Source organism: Tauraco erythrolophus, chromosome 7 (assembly GCF_009769465.1).
Source record: "Tauraco erythrolophus isolate bTauEry1 chromosome 7, bTauEry1.pri, whole genome shotgun sequence".
NCBI lineage: Eukaryota > Metazoa > Chordata > Aves > Musophagiformes > Musophagidae > Tauraco > Tauraco erythrolophus.
The window spans coordinates 112,928-137,778 of record NC_141471.1 but is presented as its reverse complement, the minus strand read 5'-3'; the positions used below and the strand labels follow the sequence as shown (position 1 = coordinate 137,778).

Sequence of the window (24,851 nt, the reverse complement as noted above, 5' to 3'; positions counted from 1 at the left end):
CTCAAGGTACGCCAGGGGAAATTTAGGATAGATATCAGGAAGAACTTCTTTCCAGAGAGGGTTGTGAAGTATTGGAACAGGCTGCCCAGGGAGGTGGTGGAGTCCCCATCCCTGGAGGGGTTTAAAAACCGTGTGGATTTGGTGTTGAGGAACATGGTTTAGGGACCCTGACAGTGCAGGGGGAACGGTTGGACTCGATGATCTTGAGGGTCTCTTCCAACCAGATGGTTCTATGATTCTCTGACCACCCAGGACCTCACAGATCCCCATCACACCCCTGTCACTCCTCCAGCCTGGAGCAGCTGGGTCTGTGCCCTCATTCCAGCCCTCAGGTCCACTCTGTCCCCTCCCTGAACATTTTCAAGCAACAGTTTTTACTGGTTTTGATGGGAGCAGTTACCACCACTATCAACAGATACTCAGCTCCACCCTGAGCTGTGGGTGTGGGGTGGCTGCACCCCCATGCTTCCCACAACACACCAAAGCCAGCCACGCAGCGCTGCCAAAAACCAGCATGGGCAACCACAGCATCTTCCCTGCCCCTCTCCCACTTATCTGCGTGTGTCCTCAGCACCTACAGGGAGAGGTGGGACACCGTCACTGTGATATCTGGCCGGGATACCAGCGTGCAGACACCCCCAGGCAGAACAACACATCTTTAATGTTCCGAAGGACTTGGCAGGAGGAGATGCAGCAACGTGCAGAGAGGATCCAGCCCAGGTGGAGCTGCGGTGAGTTTGCAATGCAACGCTGCATCATTCCCACACCTCTTGCCTGCTGAGCTAGCCAAGGGCACAGGACACGAGGCTGGGAGACACCCATCCCCGTCAGGCACACAGCCGGATCTTGGTTTCTTGTGACCAGAGCCAAAAGTATGGGAAGACCTTCTCGGTGAAGGTGGCCTTGAACTCCAAGATGTGTGTCATGTTCTCTGCATTGTAGAATGTCACTTGGCCCCCTTCATAGTCCAGGTGTACCCTGACCCGCCGGGGCCCTTCCGCCAGTGCCACTGGGGTGGGAGTCATGTGGAGCGCCGTGTACCGGCGATCCCAGTCCAGCCGCAGGGCCCAGATCTTCTCCATGGCTGTGCTGAGCGCGTCCTTCCTCCGCACAGACTCCACGGCCACCCCCACGGCCCAGCTGTCCCCATCCCCTACCTCCACCTCCCAGTAATGCCTCCCAGATGTGAACCCCAGAGAGCCCAGGACGCTGGGGCTCCCTGTGAATCTCTTGGGGGTGTCACGGAGGTTCTGCTGTCCAGCTTCCAGCCACATGGTTTTGTGGTCCTTGGAGAGCATCAGGTAGGGGCTTGCCGTCTCAGGGTCCAGCATCACATTCACTAATGCACAAGAGAGAGAAACGTCAGCCCGTTGCCCGCTGAGGAGCAAACCAGCACCTCTTCCTCCTCTTCCTCAGAGCCGGGATGCGTCCTGTAAGCACGGCGGGCACCCACAGCTCCCTCGGGCAGCACAGGACACGGGGCCCTCGCTGCCCTCCCCACTGGGACCCACAGGCATACTTGGCTAAACCAGCTTTGCTAATCCTGTGCTGGATGTTGCTGGGTCTACAAGGGATGGGGCTGCAGCCAGGCTGGGCATGGGGGAGGAAGACATCCCCGCAGGTGTGAGGAAGCATTCCCTGCAAGGGAGCAGTGGTGCCAGGCCAGTCCCTGCTTCAGTGACAAGGGGGATGGAAGCCCATCAAAGGGAAAAGCAGCTCTTAACGCCGCTCCGCCGAGCAACCTGGCAATGTCCCTGCGCGGCTGGAGCCGCCCGTTCATGTGGGATGTTCTGCTGCCATCCCGCGGCCATCCCGCACGCCCACAGAGGTGTCACCACACGGTGCCACCACCCCACGTCCTCTGCTAAACCCTCTCCGCCGGGGCCCGGCTCACAGAGGGGACCACAGCAGAGGGGAAACTGAGGCACGCCCATCCTGCACGTCAGGTCTCTCATCCTGAAAACTGAGAGGGCAGAGACCAGCCTCAGCGCGAACAGCTCCAGCCAGCCCCGGGCCCTGCGATGCTGCCAGGACTGCGTGGACTCTGGGCGTAGAATCCCAGAACAGTTTGGGTTGGAAGGGAACTGAAAATCATCCAGTCCCAACCCCCCTGCCATGGGCAGGGACACCCTCCACTACACCAGGTTGCCCAAAGCCCCATCCAACCTGGCCTGGAACACTGCCAGGGATGGGGCAGCCACAGCTTCTCTGGGCAACCTGTGCCAGTGCCTCACCACCCTCAGAGGGAAGAATTTCTCCCTCAGATCCCATCGAAATCTCCCCTCTTTTGGTTCAAAGCCATCACCCCGTGTCCTGTCACTACACACCCTTGTCCAAAGCCCCTCTCCAGCTTTCTTGTAGCCCCTTTAGGCACTGGAAGGTGCTGGAAGGTCTCCCCAGAGCCTTCTCTTCTCCAGGCTGAACAGCCCCAACTCTCCCAGCCTGTCTCCAGCGCAGAGGTGCTCCAGCCCTCCCATCATCTCCGTGGCCTCCTCTAGCCCCGCTCCAGCAGCTCCATGTCCTTCTGCTGTTGGGGCCCCCAGAGCTGAAGGCAGCACTGCAGGGGGGTCTGCCGAGAGCAGAGCAGAGGGGCAGGGGCATCTGCAAAAGTATTTCAGATCCGTGCCTAAAAGCCAGCTCAAAATCTGTATGGCCCCTCTGCTTAACCAGAGTTCCACGCCGCACTGAAGGAACATAAAGCCTCCAGAGACAGGGTGGCCGAGGGCCTCGCGCTGTCCCGGCCCTCCTTTGGTGTCAGAGGACAGCGTTGCTGGGCGCTGCCAGGCATGGGCACAGACCTGGGTTTTTACAGCAGGCCTAGTCAAAATGAAGGGACTCAGCTTTACACAGACCCTGGATTCAGACATGTGGTGCGAGCCCAACTCTGCCCCAAGGATGCCCAGAGTCTGGAAAGCTTCTCTCCCTCGTTTGTGCCCACCAGCTCCAGAAACTTACCCCTTTCTCTGTCCATCACTCTCAGCAGGTTCACTAGAGGAAGGAAAGGAAGACACATGAGTCCCTCTCCTCTTGGGGCGTCTCTCCTGCTCCATCAGGACAGCAAGCCGGATACGGAACGTGCTTCCCAGCTCCTGCAGCCCCAGGCTCCAGCAAAGCCCATCTGGGAGACAGGTCCCGTCTGGAGCAGGTGTGGTTTTGCTCCCAGACTCCAGGCAAAGGCGCCAGGCAGCGAGGATCTCCTGCTGCAGCCGAGCCCAGGGGAAGCACAGCATGGGGACAGCAGTGCCCGGTGCCCCGCGGGATGCCCGCCTGGGGCCCGGACACCAGCTCCACAGCAAAGCATCACTTGCCACTCCTTGGCTTTACCTTTGAAGTCGTCCACCAAAGCCATGAGCAGCCGGCTCGTCTCAGAGAGGCTCTCCACGGTCCTCTGCAGCCCCGGGGAAACCGGCTCCGGGATCGGGGCCTTTGCCACCTCACAGCTGAGGGGGAAACAACACGGAGAGGAGCTCTGAGAGCAGCCTGCCAGCACCCGGGGCCAGGAGGGAAACGGAGGGAAAATCCCCTACAGCAACAGATCTCAGAGGAGCTGTGTGCCAGCCACTGGCTCGAGAATCCCGTCTTTAACAGGAGTGCAGCCACCTCTGGTTCCAGCCAACACGTGAAACCCCAAATGCTCTGCAGCACGAAGCCACCTCCCTCCCGGCTGCTGCCGCAGCATTCCCAAACCTCTGCCCAAACGAGCCGCGCAGCGGGAGCGCAACGCTGAGCACATTCCATACCTGCTCAGGGTTTTGCCAACATCCTGGAAGAGAGAAAACACCGAGTCAGCTGTGGCGCTGCCGAGAAGGACCACGGTCCCTGGGGCAGTGAGGTACAGCTGCTCCCCTGCTGCGTGCAGCGGGGTGATGGGGGTTGGGGGGTCACACCGCTCTCCCGGGCACCCTCACCCCCATCCTCACCCATGCTGCAGGCTCACACCAGCCACACCACACACCGCAGTGCCGCAGCCTGGCCGCCGGCACGCCGGCCGGCACCGTGCTGCCCTTCGCTCCCAGGCTCTGCGCCGTACAGGTACCAGGATGTGGTGGTGCCAGGTGGGTGCCCCCAGCCTCACCGGGGCATCACAGCGCCCAGATGGGCAACACAGACTCACCGTAAGAAACTCAACCACCGGCTGGTCACGTTTATTCTCTATCTCTGCAATCAGCGCGTCCAGCAGCGATTTCCTCTCCGAAACGCCGGAGACGTATTTGCCGCGCTCCTCGGCGAGCTCCCCGTGTGCCCGGTCGAGCCTGGCAAGCAGGATGCCCTCCTGCTCCTGCAGGAGCTGCTGCAGCTGCTCGAAGGTGTCCCGCAGCCTCTGCCGCTCCGAGGCCACCTTCTCCTGCAAGGCACCCGCGCGGAGGGCCCTGAGCCATCCCATAGTGTTATGGGAAAGGAGATGAATACATTTGGGAGAGGGAAGGATGGGACGCGCCTGTGAAGACGGGTGGGTGAGCAGGCTGGAGGGCACGGCGTGGGCACGGCGAGAGAAAACGTACCATCAGGCCATCGCTTTTCTCTTCTCCTTTGGGCTTAAGTGCTTCTTTCTCATTTTTGAGAAAAACCAGGTTGTTTTGGAGCGTCTCCTGGAGAAAAGGGAAAAAATAATAAAAAAAGGCTGTTTGGCGATTTTGAGGTGACGGTGGTGAGATGATGTCACCAAACAGCCCCCCGTGGGGACAACACTGCTCTGCAGGGAGGGGTCGCTGGCGGTGGGGGTGGGAGATCCCTCGGCGCAGCCGGTTTGGCCAGCAACATTTCTGGAATACCTTCATGTGGAAACCCTGAAGTTTGTGTGGTTTGGGTTTTTGGGTTTTTGTTTTAATGAGAAAAACAACTTTTGGTGTTGGCAGTGGGATTTGTGGGAAGAGGTTTGCAGTGACAGCAGCACTGTGTCTCAGCCGCACTCCATAAATTCGCTGGAGCAGGAAAAAAAAACGGCTCGTGCTCCTCCGAGCCATGCCCTGCGGCAGAGCGAGCTGCTGGCAGAGCGAGCTGCTGGCAGGGGGGTCCCCAACCCCGGGGGGAGACTGTGACCCCTGGACTGCAGCCCCACCCCATCCCTGGGTCCCCAGCTGGGGGCACACGGGGCACTAAGGACCTGGTGGGGCCACAAAGGGGTGGGCAGCACGAGGGACCTGCACTCCTGGGCAGGCTGGGGGGAGGCGATGGGCAGCGGGAGAACCAGCAGCCCCAGCGAGATGGCACGGATACAGGACCCCAGCCCCTGGCCAGACAGAGACCCCAACCTGGACTCAGACAGGGACCCCAAATCCACACCCAGATGGGGGCCCAGCCAGCAGATGGAGGAGGACCCCAACCCGTGGCTGGACAGGGACCCTAACCTGTGCCCGAGGTGACACAGACCTGTGCCCTGCGGGGACCCCACTCCATGAATGGAGAGGGACCCCAGCCTGTGCCCCGCGGGGACCGCAGCCCATCTGCAGAGGGGACCCCCATCCATGCCTAGAGGGGACTCCAATCTGTTCCTGGAGAGGACCCCAGCCCATTCCCCAAGTGACCCCAGCCTGTGCCCCACAGGGACCCCTGCCCACACTCGAAAGCCCACCCAGCCCCTTCCCCAGGAGACCCCAGCCCATGTCTCAACAGGACTCCTGCCCACACCCCAGAGCCCACCCAGCCCCTTCCCCAGGAGACCCCTGCCCACACCCCAGAGCCCACCCAGCCCCTTCCCCAGGAGACCCCTGCCCACACCCGAGTGCCCACCCAGCCCGTTCCCCAGGAGACCCCAGCCCACACCCGAGTGCCCACCCAGCCCGTTCCCCGGGGCACCCCCCTCCCCGCCCAGACTCTGCCCCCCGACCCCCTTACCCGGAGCTGCCGGGCGGCCTCCTCGGCGGGGCGTGCGCGGTGGTGGCGGTGCGGGGGCTCCTCGCGGCACAGCGGGCACAGGAGGCGGCGGCAGCTCTCGCAGAAGAGCCCCAGGAGCTCCCCGTGAGCCGGGCAGAGGAGCCGCCGCGACTCGCCCGCCAGCGCCTCCGCTAGCCCCGCCACGGCCCCCAGCGAGCGGTTGGGCCGTAGCGAGCCGGGGGCCACGGTAGCCCGGCACTGGGGGCAAGCGGCGGGGCGCGGCGGGGTGCCCAGCACCTGCGCCAGGCAGGAGCCGCAGAAGTTGTGGCCGCACTCGGTGATGACGGGCTCGGAGAGGAGCTCCAGGCAGACGGGGCAGGTGGTCTCCGCCTGCAGGTCCTCGCCCAGCGCCAGCAGGGCCCGCGCCATCGCTCCGGGAAGTGGCGTTTCCCGGAAAAGGGCGGGACACCGGCCCCGCCGGGCCGCGGGCAGGGCTGCGGGCTGGGCGACGGGGCACCGTGTGCCCCGTCGCCCAGCCCGCAGCCCTGCCCGCGGCCCGACGGGGCTGGGGTGTCTGAGTGCTGGTGTGCTGGTTTGGGCTGGGGCAGTTCTCTTCGTAGCTGGCACGCACACGCGTGTGCGAACGTGTGTGTTGGCGTGTGCGAGCGTGAACGCTGGGCAACCGTGCCCTGGGCTGCACCCAGAGCAGCGTGGGCAGCAGGGCGAGGGAGGGGATTCTGCCCCTCTGCTCTGCTCTCCTGAGACCCCCCCTGCAGCGCTGCCTTCAGCTCTGGGGTTCCCAACAGCAGAAGGACATGGAGCTGCTGGAGCGGGGCCAGAGGAGGCCACGGAGATGATCCGAGGGCTGGAGCACCTCTGCTCTGGAGACAGGCTGGGAGAGTTGGGGCTGTTCAGCCTGGAGAAGAGAAGGCTCCGGGGAGACCTTCCAGCACCTTCCAGTGCCTAAAGGGGCTACAGGAAAGCTGGAGTGGGGCTTTGGACAAGGGTGTGGTGACAGGACACGGGGAAATGGCTTTACACTGGAAGAGGGGAGATTTTTGATGGGATCTGAGGAAGAACTTCTCCCCTCTTGAGGGTGGTGAGGCACTGGCACAGGCTGCCCATAGAAGCTGTGGCTGCCCCATCCCTGGAAGTGTTCAAGGCCGGGCTGGATGGGGCTTTGGGCAACCTGGTGTAGTGGAGGGTGTCCCTGCCCATGGCAGGGGGGTTGGAACTGGATGATCTTTGAGGTCCCTTCCAACCCAAACCATTCTATGATGCTGTCAGCCAGCGGCTGCAGCCCAGGGAGGGCTGGTGCGTGTGTGAGCATGAGTCTTCATCCCACCCTGTGCCAGAGTGTTGGTGCAAGAGCCAGAGAGCACCATGGGGTGTGGCAAGGTGGGGAGACGGTCCCTGCTCCCAGACCCTGCTGCCAGCCCATGCCCCCAGCAGCTCTGGGACCGGGAGGCCCCTTGAGCCCCGTGGGACACCCAGCCTGGAGCCTGTTGCTGGGTTTTCACCCTTTTTGCTTTATAAACTGCTTAAAACGGGACGTTGCTGTTCCGCAGAGTAGCCAGAGCCCTCCCGGGTGCCCAGGGCCATGAGCTGGCACGCTTCGGCGCGGTGCTGTCAACCACCTCGGATGCTCTGGCTGCTTCAATAAATTTAATCATTTATAACCTGAAACGCTCTCAGGAGCTTTGCTCCAGCTCGGGCCATCGCCAGTGGGTTGGAGGGGCCAGATCCTCGTTGAGGCCTCCCGCTTGCAGGAGCTGCTTCCCGCCCGCCGGGGCTGGGGGTTATTGCAGTTGAAGGGATTGTGCCAGCGCGGCAGATGTGACATACGGGCGCGGAGCGTAATCCGGCCCGTGAGCCCCTTCCCCAGGGCCAGCTGCTTCGCTGTGTGCTGCCGCCCCTTCCCGCGCCCACGAAATCCCACCCAACCGAGCAGCCACCCCAGGGAAGGGGGCTCCGGTTTCCATCCTGCTCATCCCGTCCCCGGGGCTGCTGCCTTCTGGGTGCAGCCACGACCAGCTGCCCCAGCACCCTGGCCCAGTGAGGGCTGGGCGAGCATGACGGGGCCAAACCTATGGGGACATGAGCCCTCAAAGCGTTGGTCCCGCTGCAGCACGGGGTCGTTAACCCCCAAAGTTGAGCGGTGGTTTAGCTGAGGACTGGGCAGCGCTCAGCACGCCCCGAACGAACCCGCTTCCAATTAAGCGGAGGGTGCTGATAACCTGCGGGCAACTCAGTGAGGTGGCGAGCCCGCTCGTGGCACGTGCTGCCCCACTTTGTGCCCTGCGGCGCAGCCACCTCAAACTCGGCATCTGCCAGGGGCCGTGATGGTTGTGTCGCCCACCGCAGCATGGGAGCTGTGGCTGCGGGTGGGCTGCTGGCACTGGAGCCTGGACGTTGTGGCGAGGAGGGGCTGGTCCCAGCACCGCGAAGGGGCAGCCAGGCCCCCTCTGCTACTGCGGGCGCCTAAGGGGCTGCTTTGCCAAAAAAAAAAAGCCGAATCCACCCATTTTTAGGAAGAAAAAAGGATGCTGGTGGGTCCGTGGCACTGCCAGCGTGATGAACACGAGCTGCTGAGAACCAGAGTCAGTTCTGCTTTTAATTTCGTTACTCCCCCTAATCGCATTTGGGCCTGATGAGGGGGATGCGGGGAGGCTGCCGAGGGCTGGGGGCTGCAGCCAGGCCCTCCTGTCCTGCACCTGGGACGCCAACCCCAGCACATTTAACTGGTGTCAGACTGCACATTGTGACCTGAAACCTCAGACTGCTCCCAGGGAGTTTCAGGCACCACCCTGGCAGTGGGAACGCAGGAACCTTGGCTGGAGCCACCTTGGCAGCCCCAAAACGCTCCTCTCCGCGGCAGCGCCTGGCCGGCAGCTCTCAGCAGCTCCGTGCGGCTGCACTACCCTTGGGCGCTTTCGAGCGCAGGAGAGGCTGTAAATTACAAATTTAGGAGGGGTTCACAAGCACGCAAAGTCCTGCAAAGGCATTAACAGGTCCCGACAACTTCTCCCATCATCGCTCTGTTTATTGATGCCACTGTCCAACACGAGATCTGACACCGCCTTCCCCACGGCACCCGTCAGCCAGGAGCCCGGTGCGCACCGGAGAGCCGGCGTCACCGCTCCAGCCACGGCCCGGCCCGTCGACTGCGTCTCACCCAGCCGCAGCCCAACCACAGCAGCTGCGACGAGGACGAGCCGGGATCGCAGAGAACGAAGCCGCTGGGGACGGAAGCTCAAGCCAACGGCACGGTGATGGACTTGTGTCCCACTCACCGCCACTACAGCCACAGCCGCGTGGCGAGGGACCCCGGCAGCGGGCGCCTGGGAGCCAAGTGGTCTCCCATGGGCAGCCCCACGCTGGCCAGGGCTTTTCTCGGAGCCAGCCCAGGACCCGCTCCTACATCTAGGGCAGGAGCCTCGCTGCCCGCTGTGGAGCGCGCGGTCGCCGCCGCCGGCGAGGGCGAGGGCAGCCCGCTCGCCGCAGCGCGTTTCGAAGAGTTAAACGCATCGAGGTCTGGCGCACAGGTACGTCATGACCCCCCGGCACCCCGCGGCAAGACCTGCGTCTACAAACCGCTCCCGCGTCTCGCGCCGGCCGCCGGTGCCTTCGGTGCAGCTCTCGTGGCGGTGGGAGCGCCGGGCGCCCGGAGTCGCCGCTCGCTGGAGAGGCGTCTGCCGCTGCGGAAGGATTAAGCGCTAGGAATGAGTGTTTGGAGGAGCCTTGCTGATGGGGTCCTACCAGAAAAAGGTTCTTTGACTGCAACTAGTTATTTTATTCTATTGTATAACTCGGGGGTGCATCACAGCCCCGAAAGCCGGGCAGGCACCCGTCAGCGCTTCAAATCTAAGACACACGGAGAACTTCCTCGTCATCTGGATCTACTTCTTACTCACCTCCCCCTGGCCGGGAGCTCCTCGTCACCACGTGCTGCCGAGCGGCTGTCGCCTCCAGCCCGGAGAGCCGGGACGAGGCAGCACCTCTGCAGAGCTCCTGGACAAAAGTGACTGTGCCAGAATCAGCCTACAGAGCAATTCTTAAAAAAAAAAAAAAAAAAAAAAAAAATCTCTTGGCCATCCTAAGTTTGCTTATCAAACAAAAAGTTCCTCCACATTTATTAAAAACCCCAACAGTAGATTTAAAAAGCAGTTACGAGTCCTACTCCGGCAAAACACCCCGTACAGGTTTCTGGTGGTGGTGGTTTGTTTGCCTTTTTTTTTTTTTTTTTCTGACGGTGAGGATTCCCCCTAAATCAGCTGCTTCTGCTAATTTGAGATAATAGATCACCTTTTTAACGTCGCCGCGCGTTGCTCGCTTTAATTAATTAATTTATTTCCAACCAGCCCAGCCGTCTCCACCAGACCAGCGGCGCTACCACACAAAGCTTCCTTGATGTCCATGCCCTGAGCCGGGAGGGGGAGGATGGAGGGAGGGGGGGGAAGAGATGAGCGGAGGAGGAAGAGGAGGAGGAGGAGGAGGGGTGGATGGAGGGAGGGAGGGGAGGGAGAGGAAGCCGTCGGCAGCCCCTCACTCTCCCATGTGCGTCCTCAGGTGGTACTTGAGGGACTGCTTGTAGCGGAAGCACTTGGTGCACTCGGTGCAGGGGTAGGGCCGCTCGCCGGTGTGCGCCCGCTGGTGCTCCAGGAGGTGGTGCTTCTGGGTGAAGTTCTTGCCGCACTCGGTGCAGTGGTAGGGCCGCTCGCCCGTGTGGATGCGCTGGTGCTCCAGGAGATGGTGCTTGCGGATGAAACCCTTCCCGCAGACGGCGCAGGCGTGCGGGCGCTCCCGCGTGTGGATGCGGTAATGGTTGGTGAGCTTGGACTTCTCGCTGAAGGTCTTCTCGCACTGGCTGCACTGGTAGGGCCGCTCGCCGGTGTGAGTCCGCTGGTGCCGCAGGAGGTGGGAGGGCCGCGTGAAGTTCTTCCCGCACTGGGGGCAGAGGAAGGCCATCTCGCTCTTGCCGGCGTGGATCCTCTGGTGCATGATGAGGCTGATCTGCAGGCGGAAGCTCCGCCGGCACTCGCCGCAGGTGAAGGGCCGCTCGCCGACGTGGGTGATCTGGTGTTTGCTGAGGCTCGACTTGTGGCTGAAGCTGCTCTCGCACTCGGAGCACTTGTAGGGCTTCCCCGGGGGCGGGGGCCGCGGCTGCGGCTTGAGGCCGTGCTCGGGGCGCCGGGGGACCCCCACGCCGCGGCGCGTGTGGCTGCGCTGGTGCAGCAGGAACTGCTGCTTGTTGCGGAAGCTGAGGTCGCACTCGTGGCACTCGTAGGGCCCTTCCTTGAGGTGGTTGCGCTGGTGGATCATGAAGTTGATCTTGAGCATGAAGCTCTTCCCGCACTCGGGGCAGATGTAGGGTCTCTCCCTCGTCCGGTTCCGCTGCTGGGCCGTGGCCGGCTTCATCTCCCCGGAGTCCCTCTCGCAGGCGGGGGGCTTGCCCACGCGGGCGGCCGCCAGCCTCCTGGGCTGCGCTTTGGAGCTGCGCTGCGCCTCGCAGCCCAGCCCGGCCTCGTGGCTGGGGAACGCCGGCGGCTCCGTCCTGCCCGAGAACATGGCGCACGGCTCCAGGCTGTCGGGGTCGTCCTCCTCCTCCTCCTCCTCCGTCTTGATCACGATCCCGTCCTCTGCGGGGGGAAAACGGGAAGAGCGTTAGGAAGAGCGGGCGGGACGGGGCAGCCGTTTGTGCCACCTGCCTGCCAAGAGGTTTGGCAATTTCAGGGCGCTACGAGAGGGAGGATAAAAGCACCACCGGGTCGCAAGGACTCGGGCGGCCGAGCGCTCTCGGAGCAGCTCCAGCTGCTGCCGTTTCGCGGGGCTACAGCGACGCTCCCCACACGCGGCACGGCGCTGCCCGACGGAAACGCAGCACGGGGCTGCCGGGCTCCCGCTTCGCTCCCGGAACGACACCCCCAGCCTGGGACTGTCCCCTTCCTTCGGCCTCGCTGCGATGGGGCGCATCGGGGAGACACCTCCGCTCCTTCCCGGGGGCAAACAGCAGCGGGATGGACGGCCGCACGTCAAGCTCCCTCCTTGCGTCACGGACGCCGGAGGTGACCCGGTGTTTTTGTTTGGCGAGATCAGCCCCGCCGGGGATGCGCGCGGCAGGACGCACAGCCAGCGCGCCCCGAGGAAAAGTCCGTGGTGGATCCCTCGTACGTCATCCCGCGCTGGACTTTGAGCCGGGCCTATGTACTTTTCTAGGAAGAGCAGCCACACTTTCCCTAGAAGAGGCAGCCAACAGGATCGGGATGTATCAAAGCCACGGCCCTCTGACGGAAGGGTCAGTGGGGAAAAACCCACATCCCAGGTCCTCCTTCCCACCTCCTCACAGCAAGAAGCTGCCCCCTACGCGGACGCAGGGACTATCGCCGCTCGAGCACCGGCCGCCGGCACCCGCACCCCGGTCAGAGCGTTGCCGCAGCTCCCACTCAGCCCCACCGGCCGGGGCCCCGCGCGTCGGCAGAGGCGCTGGCTCTCGGATGAGGATCGGCTCCGGCCCCACTGGTGGCTCAGCTGCTTTCCTTTAGGAAAGCGTGAGGAGACCACTGGATCCACATGACGGAGTCCAGGAGGACCTCAAGAGCCCAACTCTATCTTTCCTGGTTTGTGTTACACCATCACGAAGCCGTGAGAAGGCAGGGAACCTTCTGAGACAGCCCATCTCTCTGCTTTCCCATCTCCACCTTCAAAGCACGTCTGGAGGACATGGCCTGTACCTGCCACCCAACTGGCAGACTTCTACACGTGCCACCTTCTCAGCTCTCCACTGAATGACCTCACTGCACCTTTCCCTCCTGGCAGCTGGCATGCAACGGACCTCTGGCCACCCTCCTCCCTGTCCTCTGGACCTGCCCCAACTGAACCCCACGCTGGTCAACACGCAGGACCTGACACGTTCCTCCAGCCGTCTCTGGTGCGTAAGTGCCCAAGCGGCTGGCACCATTCCTCCGCAGGACTAACGCCAGGGCAGGAGTCCTCAACCAGCATCCTGCCCGCTGCCACGGTGGGGTTCTGGCAGCAGGGGCTCACTGGCACTCTCATAAAACGCTCCCTGGGACGCGGCTTCCCTCGGTCTCCGTGTGTAACACGGGCTTTTCCCACCCACGGAGGACTGAGCCACTGCTCGCTCCACTCCGGAGCAGGTCCGACGCCCTCAGAGACCACGCTCTGATGTCCACCACGTGTGTGCCGCCTCCTCCTCCCGGCCCGAGGTCTCACCGCAGCTGCTCTTGAGGTTGCTGCAGCCAAAAACGTTCCTTCCAGTGCTGGTTCTGGGGGGATTTAACCCTTCTCTTTCGTCCAACCCTTTCCCCACCTTTGCCTGACCCACCACAGCCCCTCCTGGCCCTCCAGCCCCCCCGACGTGCCGTGTGCCGCGGCGCCGCGTGCCGAGCGCCTCACCTGTGCAGCTCCCGTGGTGAACGATGACTCTCTGGATCTCGTTGAAGTCAGCTACGTATTCGGACGAGTCACCCAGGCTGGTTCCCGGGAGGTCCCTTGGTGGGGAGACGGAGCCGTAGGGGCTCTCGCAGGCCGCCTCCTCGTCCGGGCTCTGGAAGCTGCCCTCCGACTGCCCCGACATGCCGTGCAGCTCGGGGTTTTCAGGGCTGTCTTCGGGAAGGAGCTCCTCCGTTTTGATCACAACCCTTATCCCAGCTGCAGCAAAGAGAGATTCCCACCCGCCATCACTCCCAGGAGCCAGGACGAAGGACCCGCTCTCGAAACTCCCCGCAGACCGACTTCCCGCAGTCGGGTTCCGTTTGCTCGGCCGCTTCCGCTCTCCCTTCAGCTCCTGCCCTCCAACCAGCCCTGCCGCGCTCCTGCCTCGTGCCTGGGACCCTCTGCAGGCACAGGGGACTCGCTCTGCCCGGCCCGGGGACTCAGCACCCCACATCCCCCAGCCACAGCACTGGGCCAGCAGCATCCCGTGGGCAGAAGATGACTTTTCTCTTCCCGTTGGCCTCAATTTAACTTCAAGATCCTCGTGACCAAGCGCACGGGGCTGGAGCGACCCCACGTCCGCAGCCTGAGGCCAGAGACCAGCAGCGGAGGTGACACCATCTCTTCTGGGACACCTCCTTATCTCCCTATCATCCCCGTTATCTCAGAGCGGGAGTCGCTCCGGGACTCGGGGTCCCTGGTGTCCTGCTCCGAGCCCAGCCCTTGGAGAAACGCCGCAGCACCCCGAGGCCCTGCGCGCAGGACGGGAGCAGGCTTCCCTGCCCCAGGGGATGCTCCAAGGATAAACCCAGGCACACCAGCCACACAACCAGAGAGGCTGGAGAGGATTTTTTTGGTGGATGAGTTTTCCCAATGGGACCTGATTCTTTCTTGCCGGGCCGACCGGCTCCCTGAGGACCTGCTCTGGTTGCAGTCGCTCCCCTTGCTGATGGCTCCTAGTGCCCGAGTCTCTGGACTCCACTTGCCCTGGTTTCTACGTTGAGCTGTGCCTGGACATCAAATCTCTGATCAGCCAAACCTTTCCCGCTGCGACGCGGCTCTCGGCTTTAGCCTCAGGGTGAGCAGCTCCTCCGACCGCAGCCCAGGGCACCCCTCGTGCCAAGCTGCCCTCTCACCTGCGGTGGCATCGGTAATGATCTCGCTCTCCTCCAAGTCCTGCTCGTTCCTGACCCGCGATTCCTCTCCTTGCTCGATCTGAGACAAAACACCAGGTTTGGAAATTGCATAGTCTGTTGAGAGACAGAGGGATGGAGAGACGGATTACTGCACAGGGAATCCTAACAGCGGCTTCCACCTCTCCCCGGTGCCCGGGGGGACACGTGAAGACACTCAGGAACATCCACAAAGGATCTGCAGGCAGAAAAGCCGGGTGCTGCAGGCAGGCCGGGCTCCCCGGATGGGCAGATGGGATTCACGGAGGCAGGAGCTGAGGTGCCACACACAGAGGAGAAAGTGCCACTACCTTCGAGGAGAAACCCAGCCCGTGTGTTTTTCTGGTGGGGTTTAGAACTTCTCAGGCAAATTCCCGGCTCTCCTGAGGCCAAAAGCGTTTCACCTCTGGTCCCAGCAGAGCCAGGATTTCTCCTGCAGCTTCAGTAGGAAATGCCCCAAAGGAGCGTAGCTAAGACAGCATCAGGCAGTTTTTCCCTCTGCAAAAGTTTCCTTTAAAGGGGCGCGTGGGCTGGTATCCACCGCGGACCCAGACGATGAAGGGAAGCCCTTCCAACAGCCAAGGTGCTGGTTTTCCATCGAGTACCTCTGGCTGGAAGGGGCCTCGGGAGGTCTCCAGCCCACCAGCCCGTGGGCAGCCCCTGCCCAGCCAGGACAGCACCTCGCCCCTGAGCTGGGCACAAACCTGGGCGCTGCTGGAGGGATGCCCTTACCCAGCCTCACGCAACACCAGGCAGCAACAGGGTAGGACTAGAAACAACCTCCTGTTCTTAAGTCTCCATTTAAAATGGGACATGTGGGTCTCGAGGGGATCCAAGAGGATCTCCAAGGAGAAGTCAGAAGATGCCCAAGCCTGCGGGCAGCCCCGGAGAACAAGGACGCGCCGTATTTACCCAGGGAGATGAGCGACTCGTAGTTCCCCTTCATCACGTTCTTGTACAGCTCCTTCTGCCACTCCTCCAGCTTCTCCCATTCCTTGTCGTTGAAATAGACGGACACGTCGTCAAACGTCACCGGCACCTGCAATCGGGAGCAGCACAGGCTCGGGCGGTTGCCCCGCTCCCCAGGAGCCTGGCACGCCAGCGCCAGCCGGCGGCACGAGCAGCTCGCTCCCGCTTGGACACGGCCAGGCTTCAGCTACTCCATGGTCACAGAGAAGTTGGTTTTCCCATTTCAAACGACTCCTGGGAATGTATTTCTACGAGATTAAAGGTCTCAGCCCAACAGCTGGTTCCCGGTGATGAACCCAGCCTGGGATTTCCCCAGACGACACCGACCTCCTCCTCTCGGTCCCCACACCGGCAGGGACGACGCTGCAGAGGCGACTGGGCTTGCGCCCGCCGGGAGGGAGCGGGAAGGAGATAAAAATCGGGCAGTAGGGCTGGAGCTCATCTCTATTGATGAGCTGACGCAAAACCCCAGATTCAATTACCCCAGAACTCGAGGGAAAACTCTACCCGGGCCTGAAGGGCTCCCAGTTACCCTTCGTTATTGCACGCACATCGGCCGGGAGCAGCCTGCAGCTTTTGCCAAGTAATAATTTCGAGGGATAACTTCAGGATGCGCGCGCCGGGCTGTGTTCTGCGCTAACGGGGTGTCAGGGTGTGAACCCCCCTCTTCCAGACCCCCCCTCCGCTCTCTCGGGCGACATTCCCTCTGCCATGTCTTGCACGGTCCCATCCGCAAAGTTTCTTTTAGCGAGAGGGTCGTGAAACGGGAGCAGGAACATCGAGGGTGGGCTCCGTCTGATGCTCAGCGAAGCCCGGCTGTGAGCGCAGGGAGCTCGTCCGCCTTCCCCCAAATCCCAGAGACTCCCTCCTTCCCCACGGCAGCAGCTCCCGCTTGGTCCTTCCCCAGCCCGGGAGACCCCCACCGCAGCACCCAGGTGGGAAAAGAAACGGTGATTAAAAAAAAAAAAACACCAAACGTGCAGGATTTCTCTCCAACAGTGGTAAAAAATAAAAAAAGAAAAGAATAAATTGTTCCCAGGCTGCGCGGCGCAGCGGAACTGCAACCTCCAGCCCCGGTATGGGGAGACGCTCCCCTTGGGTCCATCTCCCACCACACACTGGTCCCAGCGGGGAAGACGCCGGGAGGCTCCGCTGCCTCCGGTCCCAACGGCGAGTGACCCACCTGCGCCAGGGCTGTCCCTGCTCACCCGCCGTGTCCCCCCCGGTCCTGCCCTCCATGAGTGTTTTGGGAGCACTTCGGGCGCAGACCCCGGCTCGGCACCCCAGGACACCGTTACCTTGGGGACCTCCCCCTTCCTGCCGGGGGGCAGCCGCAGGATCCAGAAGTTCCTGTTCTTCAGCAGGTTCTCCATGTTCTCCAGGCGCCGCTGGAGCAGCCCGTACTCCTGGATGAGGGTGCCCAGTGCCGCGCACTTGCTCTCCAGCTGGTTCCCCAGCTCCGCCGCCGTCTTCTCGCAGTCGATCAGCTTCTTCTCCGCCATCCCCGTCCGACCCTCCAGGTCGAGCAGGCGGGTGGAGTGGGAGTCCACCTTCCTCTCCACCGCCTGCACGGCCGCCACCACCGTCAGCGACAGCTCGGCCGTCTGCGTCTCCCGCTCCGAGGTGCGTTCGGGGCCGGCCGGCGGCCGGAGGGGCGAGGGGCAGCGCGGCTGCGGCACCGGCTCCGGCGTCTGCGGGCAGAGGGATGCAGGAGTCACGGCGGGGGGGGGGGACACCCCAAAGGTGATGGGGACCCCCTCCCCGGGGCAGCGCGGCCGAGCCCAGCGCTCCCCAGGGCGGCGGGGACGTCCCCGTGTCCCCGCGGGGCGCTGACCCCGTTAAGCCGCTTACGACGGCGGCCCCGTGCGGGTCCCACGGGACGGGCAGGAGCAGCCGCGGGGATGGGGCGGGGGGGGGCCGGAAGCCCCGACATGGCGGGGACAGGCGGTGGCAGCGGGCGGGGGTGACAGGGGGCAGCCGAGCCCCGTTGCCATGGGCACGGCGATGGGACACCCCGGGGGGCTACCGGGCGCCGTCAGGGCAAGGACGCCCCGTCGCCATGGGGACCGGGCGGTGACACGGGAAGGGGCGGGGGGGGGCGGCCTGTCACCGGGGCGGCGGGGGGGGCCGCTCCCCGCCCCGCAGGGCCCGGCCGCCGGGGCGAGGGGGGGCAGCGGGACGGGCAGGCCCGGCCCCCGACGGCAGCTCAGGCGCCGCCGGCCGCGGAGGCCCGGCCCGGCCCGGCCCGGGCGCACGGCGCCCCCGGGGCTGCCCGCGCCGCCGGCGGCCCTGCCCGGCCCTGCCCGTCCCCCCGGGGGGGCGGCCGCGGCCCCGCGCGCTGACAGCCCCCGCCGGCCTCCCCGCCCCGCCGCCCTCCCCGCCGCCTCCCGCCGCGGCCCCGACGGCGCGGCCCGCCCCGACGTGCGGCCCGCGGGCGCCGGGTGAGCGGCGGCGGGCCGGGCCGCGACCCGCGGCGGACGGGCGAGGCGCGGCGGACGCCCTTACCTGAGCGGGAGCCCCCTCGGCCATGGCCCTTTGTTCCCTGCCCGGGGCCCCGGGGGCCGCGGCCGGGAAGGATCCAGCGCCCGCTCGCTCCTTCACCTCCGCCCGCCGCCGGGCATCGGGCTGGGCCCGGGGCGGCGCGGCGCGGCGGGGCGGCGGCGGGGCGGGGGCGCGGCGGGGCGGCGCGGCGGGGCGGGGCGCGGCACGGCCCGACCCGACCGGGGGAGGCGAGGCGGGGGTGAGGCGGGGGGGGGGGGCGGCGCGGCGAGAGACCGAGCGCGGCTCCGGGTCCCGGCTCCGCCGCTCCGCGCTGGGCGCTCCGGCCCCGCCGCTGCCCCGCCGAGCCGGCAGGGGGCGGGCGGGCCGCCGCCGCCGCCGCGCGGGGCCGCGCCGGGGGCCGCGCCGGGCGGGGCGGAGCGGGGCACCCGCCGCCACCGCAGCGCCCCCTGCCGCACCGACGGCATCACCGCGCCGCCGCCCCGCACCGTCGGGGCCCCCCCCCACCCGCCCCCCGCCCGCACCGCCCGGCCCCGCCACCGCCACTGCGGCGCGGGGAACGGACCGGGGTGCTCCGGGATCGGGCCCGTGGGCCGTCCGCGCGAGCCAGGGCGGGGGGGAGCGAGAGGAACGGGGAGACCGGCGGGACTGGGAGGGGGGGACGGGGGAGGGGTTGAGCGGGGGTGAGGGGACGAGGAGCGGCTGCGGGGAACTGGGGGAAGTGGGAAGGAGATTGGGGCGACGGGAGAGGGACTGGGGACGACTGGAGAGGGACGGGGGGTGACTGGCGAGAGACTGGGGGTGACTGGAGAGGGACGGGGGGGGAACTGGAGAGGGATGGGAGGATACTGGAGAGGGTTGGGGGGGAACTGGAGGGGCTGAGTGAACGGGGGGAGACTGGGGGTAACCGGGGAAGACTGGAGAAGGTCTGGAGGTGACTGGGGAGGCTGGGGGAACTGGAAAAGGACTGGGGGAGACTGGGGAGGTGCTGGCAGCGACTAGGACGGGCCGGGGGGAACTGGGGAGGGCCTGGGGGAAACTGGGGCAGCCCCAGGGGTAACTGGGCTGACAGAGAGGATGGGGGGGGGGGGAACTGGGGCTGCTCCCACGGTAACCGGGCTGGCGGGGGTGACGGGGTAACTGGGAAGGACTGAGGAGGGGCTGAGGAAACTGAGGTGGAGGGGGTGAGGGGTAACTGGGAAGGGCCTGGGGGGGTGCAGGGTGACTGGGGGTGACTGGGCTTATGGCGGGACACCGGGAGGTCCCGGGGGCCCGGGCTGAGTGGGGGGCAAGTGAGAGAGACCGGAGGGAACTGGGGGGAGACGGGGGTGAGACGGGGGGCGAGGGCGGCCGGGGGGGTCGCTGGGGCGGCCGCTGCAGGGGCCCGGGGGCACCGAGGGGCACGGGCGGCGAGGGGCGGCTCCCCCCGGCCCGCACCGTCGGGCGCCGCCATGGCGGGGGGCGGGGCTGACGCGGGCGCCCCCTGGCGGCGCCTCGGCCGCGACCGCCCCCCCCCGCCTTGCGGCCTCGCGCCCCGCGGGCCCGTGAAATGGCGGTCGGAGGGCGGTGTCGCCATGGCAACCGGCCCCGGCCCCGGCCCCGGCCCCGTCCGCCCGGGACGAGCCCCGCCTCGCGGCTCCCGCGCGCACCGGGGGCTGTCGGGGCTCCGCGGGGGCGGCACTGCCCGCCGGACCCTCCCGGCCCGCCGAGCCCGGCCCGGCCCGGCCCATCCGTACCCTCCTGTGCCATCCTATCCCAGAGGTCTCATCCATGTGATGTGCCATCATCACATCCCATCTGTGCTGTCCTGTCCCACCCTGTTCCATCCTATACAATTCCATCCTGTCCTATCCCATCCCATCCACCGTGTCGGATCCCATCCCATCCCATCTCATCCCATCCCATCCCATCCCATCCCATCCCATCCCATCCCATCCCATCCCATCCCATCCCATCCCATCCCATCCACCGTGTCGGATCCCATCCCATCCCATCCCATCCACTGTGTCGGATCTCATCCCATCCCATCCCATCCCATCCCATCCCAATCCATCCCATCCCTCCTGTCCTACTGCACCCTGTCTCTTCCTTTCCTTTTCCTTCTTTCCTTTCCTTTCCTTTCCTTTCCTTTCCTTTCCTTTCCTTTCCTTTCCTTTTCCTTTCCTTTCCTTTCCTTTCCTTTCCTTTCCTTTCCTTTCCTTTCCTTTCCTTTCCTTTTTCCTTTCCTTTCCTTTCCTTTCCTTTCCTTTCCTTTTCCTTTCCTTTCCTTTCCTTTCCTTTCCTTTCCTTTCCTTTCCTCCCTTTCCCTTTCCCCCCTTTCCCTTTCCCTTTCCCTTCCCCTTCCCCTTCCCCTTTCCTCCCTTTCCCTTTCCCCTTTCCTCCCTTTCCCTTTCCCTTTCTCTTTCCCTTTCTCTTTCCCTTTCCCTTTCCCTTTCCCTTTCCCTTTCCCTTTCCTTCCTTTCCCTTTCCCTTTCCCTTTCCCTTTCCCTTTCCCTTTCCCTTTCCCTTTCCCTTTCCCTTTCCCTTTCCCCTTCCCTTTCCCTTCTCACATCACATCACATCTCATCACATCACATCACATCCCTCCTGTCCCATCGCACCCTCTTCCTTTCCCATCCCATCCCATCCCATCCCATCCCATCCCATCTCATCCCATCCCATCCCATCCCATCCCTCTGTCCCACTGCACCTTGTCCCATCCTTTCTCATCCCATCCTGTCCTATCCCATTGCCCCTGTCCCGTCCTGTCCCATCCCATCCTGTCCCATCCTATCCTGTTGCCCCTGTCCTATCCCATCCTGTCCCATCCTATCCTGTTGCCCCTGTCCTATCCCATCCTGTCCCATCCCATTGCCCCTGCCCCATCCCATCCCATCGCACTTGGCTCAACCACCCTGTCCCATCCCATTGCCCCTGCCCCATCCCGTCCCGTCCCATCCCACCCCACCCCACCCCACCTCATCCCACCCTGAGGGCCCTGTGCGTGGCAGCAGCCCCCAGCACGCAGCCTCACTCCTGGTTCTGCCCTCAGGGACCCCCAGCACAGGGTGACAATGGGGGGAAGTTGGTGACACCGAATATGGGGAATGGCCAGAAACTCTTTGGATTGTGGAAAAAGGGAAGGATGAAGGGGATGGGGATGAGGCCATCACCAGGGGGCACAGGGGTGTGATGGCAGGCAGGGGCCCCCTGTCCAGGCCTCTCCTGGGCTGTCCTAGGGAGCGGCAGCTCCCGGATGGCGGTGACACCTGTTGGGAAGGGTAGGGGATGTCACCGCCCTGGGCTTGTATGTCCCAGTGCAACTGGGGAGGCTGAGATCCAGGGGCAGCTGCTGGGCAGAGGGAGCGTGGAGTCCTGCTGTACGTATGGAGAGATACATATAGAATCCCAGAACCGTTTGGGTTGGAAGGGACCTCACAGACCATCCGGTTCCAACCCCCCTGCCATGGGCAGGGACACCCTCCACTACACCAGGTTGCCCAAAGCCCCATCCAACCTGGCCTGGAACACTGCCAGGGATGGGGCAGCCACAGCTTCTCTGGGCAACCTGTGCCAGTGCCTCACCACCCTCAGAGGGAAGAATTTCTCCCTCAGATCCCATCGAAATCTCCCCTCTTCCAGTTCAAAGCCATTGCCCTGTGTCCTGTCACTCCACGCCCTTGTCCAAAGCCCCTCTCCAGCTTTCCTGTAGCCCCTTCAGGTACTGGAAGGTGCTGGAAGGTCTCCCCGGAGCCTTCTCTTCTCCAGGCTGAACGGCCCCAACTCTCCCAGCCTGTCTCCATAGCAGAGGTGCTCCAGCCCTCCCATCATCTCCGTGGCCTCCTCTGGACCCGCTCCAGCAGCTCTGTGTCCTTCTGATGCTGGGGACCCCAGAGCTGAAGGCAGCACTGCAGGGGGGTCTCAGGAGAGCAGAGCAGAGGGGCAGAATCCCCTCCCTCGCCCTGCTGCCCACGCTGCTCTGGGTGCAGCCCAGGACACAGTTGGCTTTCTGGGCTGCCCGACCCACGTGCAGGACCTTGCACTTGGCCTTGTTGGACTTCATGAGGTTCTCACAGGCCCACCTCTCCAGCCTGTCCAGGTCCCTCTGGATGGCATCCCTTCCCTCCAGCGTGCCCACCACACCACACAGTTGGTGTTGTCACAAACTTGCTGAGGGTGCCCTTGATCCCACTGTCCATGTCACCAACAAAGATGTTAAACAGCACCGGTCCCAGTACTGATCCCTGAGGAACACCACTCATCACTGGTCTCCACTGGGACATCGAGCTGTTGACCACAACTCTTTGAGTGCGATCATCCAGCCAACTCCTTGTCCACCGAGTGGTCCATCCATCAAAACCATATCTCACCAGTTTAGAGACAAGGATGTTGTGTGGGACAGTGTCAAATGCTTTGCACAAGTCCAGGCAGACGACGTCAGTTGCTTTTCCTTCATCCCCCAACGCCGTAACCCCATCGGAGAAGGCCACCAGATTAGTCAGGCACCATGTGCCCTTAGTGAAGCCACACTGGCCATCACCAATTTAGTTTCTCAGGTGTATTTACTTCCCACCAGTGGATCTTCATCATGATCAGCCAAAGAGGGGTCAGGATGTGGCCAATGGTGCTGTGTCTGCGAGACCTGGGCTGCAGACCGTGTTCATATGCTCATGTATGTACATGTTTACACCGACAGCGCATGTATCCACCACGAAAGTACATACGTGTATGTTCAGTGTCTCCGTGTGCTCGTACCCGGAGCGGCGCTCAGCACCACTGCAGGATCCAGCACGGTGCTGTTCCCCTGTCTGTGCGCTCACTCCTTGTCCCTCCTCTCTCCCTCCCCACCACCCCCAACATCTCCGTCCCCACACCCCTCCCTGCGTGGGGCAGCCCCATCCCACCCAGTTGCTCCAGAGCATGGAGGGGATTTGGCTGGGGGGGATTTGGCCGGGGTCGCTCGCTCCAGCTCTGTGGGCACCCAGCACCCTCCAGGCTCAGCCCAGCAGGGAAGCTGGGCACCTGCTGGCAGCGAGTGCCACGTCCCTGCCCCGGCTCTACCCTACGGATGGGACCCATGAGTTGCCCTGCCCATGTCCCACTTTTGGTCCCAAGCCAGAACAACCCTTCAGGCCTTGCCAGAGCTCGGGGGGGGCTCTGGTGGTGGCCCCCCGGGGAGGCCAGAGGACCGTCCTGCCCTGGACTCTGGCACAGAAAAGACTGGGGGATGCTGGGCTGGCAGGGGAAGCTGCTGGTAGGGCAATGCGGACCCCCCAGCACCCTGTGTGCAGCACCGCCCAGGCACCCTGGCACAGCTGGCAGCTCCTTGCAGTGGCCGAGGGGAGCAGGAGCTGGGTGGCTGCCCTGTACCTGCTCCAGTATGTGAACGGGGGAAAGAACTGGGAGCTTCTGCCAGCCAGGGCTTGGGACTCATCTGCTGGAGCTGTGGCCACCACCCTGCAGAGCTGTGGGTCACTGGGCAGGGGGAAGGCGGCAGAGGGGGCACAGGGACAGCTGAGGTCCAAGTGCAGAGACCCAGGAGCAGCCCCAGGTGCTGGTGCCAGGCACGGAAGACTCAGCCTCTGCCTGGGGAGGGCTGGGGCTGCGCCAGTCTCCCCTCCGTGAACACCCCAGGAGTGAGGGGACCCCCCCGGCATGCCCCCCTAGTGAGATGAGAGGGTGAGGACAGACGGGGCGCAGCCCAACCGGGCACAGCGCTGGGGGACGTGCTGCTGGGGAGGGGCAGGACCCTCCCGGGACACTGTGGGGCACCCACTGCCCCTGCCAGCCCCCATCCCCGAGGCCACGCGGTTTGGCACCGCCAGCTGGCACCGCGTTCCCTGGGACGCCCATGGCCCCGGCGCAGTGAGACAAACGGCGCGCTGCCCTGCGGGGCCAGGCTGGCAGCAACAGTTTATTGGCAGCCCCAGTACAAAGAAGTTGGGCACGTGCGAGCGAGGAAGCGGCGACGCAAACCCAGCGCGGCCCGGCTCGGCCGCTCCGACCGGCAAGCGGGCACAAGCGACCCCAGCCCCACGTGCCAAGGTCCTTCCAGCTCCACCAAGGTGCCATGGGGCGGCTGGGCCACCCCGTCTGGTGAGACACAAACCCACGGCGCTCAGCAGAACACGCCGGGACTCTTCTCGCCCGCTGCAGTCAGTGCCGGAGTGCCAGTCCGTGACATCCCAGCTCCGCGGTGCGGGGCAGCGCGGCAGCCGCGTGCACCGGCGCTTCTCCCGGCATGGGACTGTCCCGGCTCTACCCACTTGTGCCACGGAGCTTCTCGCGTAAAACTGGAATCCGCTTCCAGCCATAGCAGCAGCAGAGGAAAAAAAAGCTTAAAAACATGAACCCAACGCCGGATGCCGACCGCGGCAACCCCACCGAGCAGCTTCGTTTGCCGGCCGCGGCTCGCCGGTGGCTCAGCACGGACAGTAACGGAGTTGAGCGGTGCCCACCCGGCTCGTGCGCTTCCCCAGTTCTGCACATTCCCTGGAAAACGCTAATAAATAAATAACAGGCGGGCACGGGCGCCGCGGGCGTTGCCGCAGGAGTCGGGGGGGGGGGGCAAGCGAGGACGAAACACGGAGGGCAGCGCGGTGCCCGGGGCTGCCACCACCCACCCGAGACGGGCTTCAGAATGGAGACACTGTATTGACAGACTTTACAAAAGTTATTACAAAACACGAGCACGAACCAGCAGCGGACGACACACAGCGGAAGAGACGCCACTTAGAGCCACCGCAGGAACGACACCGATTAGCTCCGGGAACTCAACCGATATTTACAGGGGCGGCTGAAAAATTCCGGTCAGTTACGTCATACATTGAAGTGTTTTAGGTCAACCGTGAAGTATAGTGCCACACATTTCCTTGTAGTAGTAGTATAATAATAATAATAACAATAATAATAATAATAATTAATAATAATAATAATAATATACTACTTCTAGTGTAACTAAAA

General features: G+C 63.9%; 2 protein-coding genes across 2 annotated transcripts; both read right to left on the bottom strand.

Moving 5' to 3' along the window:
* Positions 1–641: 641 nt before the first annotated feature.
* On the bottom strand, positions 642–6,243 carry LOC104378702 (E3 ubiquitin-protein ligase TRIM7). The gene is made up of 7 exons (XM_086614216.1): positions 5,836–6,243; positions 4,503–4,589; positions 4,115–4,345; positions 3,741–3,763; positions 3,325–3,440; positions 2,956–2,988; positions 642–1,339 (listed from the first exon to the last, which is right to left on the bottom strand). Exons 1-7 carry the CDS (start codon positions 6,241–6,243, stop codon positions 828–830), a joined length of 1,410 nt encoding a protein of 469 aa, XP_086470342.1. The 3' UTR covers positions 642–827.
* Positions 6,244–10,262: 4,019 nt separating this feature from the next.
* LOC104374669 (zinc finger protein 777-like) lies at positions 10,263–17,011 on the bottom strand. The gene is made up of 5 exons (XM_086615004.1): positions 16,709–17,011; positions 15,354–15,480; positions 14,406–14,519; positions 13,231–13,485; positions 10,263–11,453 (listed from the first exon to the last, which is right to left on the bottom strand). Exons 1-5 carry the CDS (start codon positions 16,910–16,912, stop codon positions 10,360–10,362), a joined length of 1,794 nt encoding a protein of 597 aa, XP_086471130.1. The 5' UTR covers positions 16,913–17,011; the 3' UTR covers positions 10,263–10,359.
* Between the last annotated feature and the right edge of the window lie 7,840 nt (positions 17,012–24,851).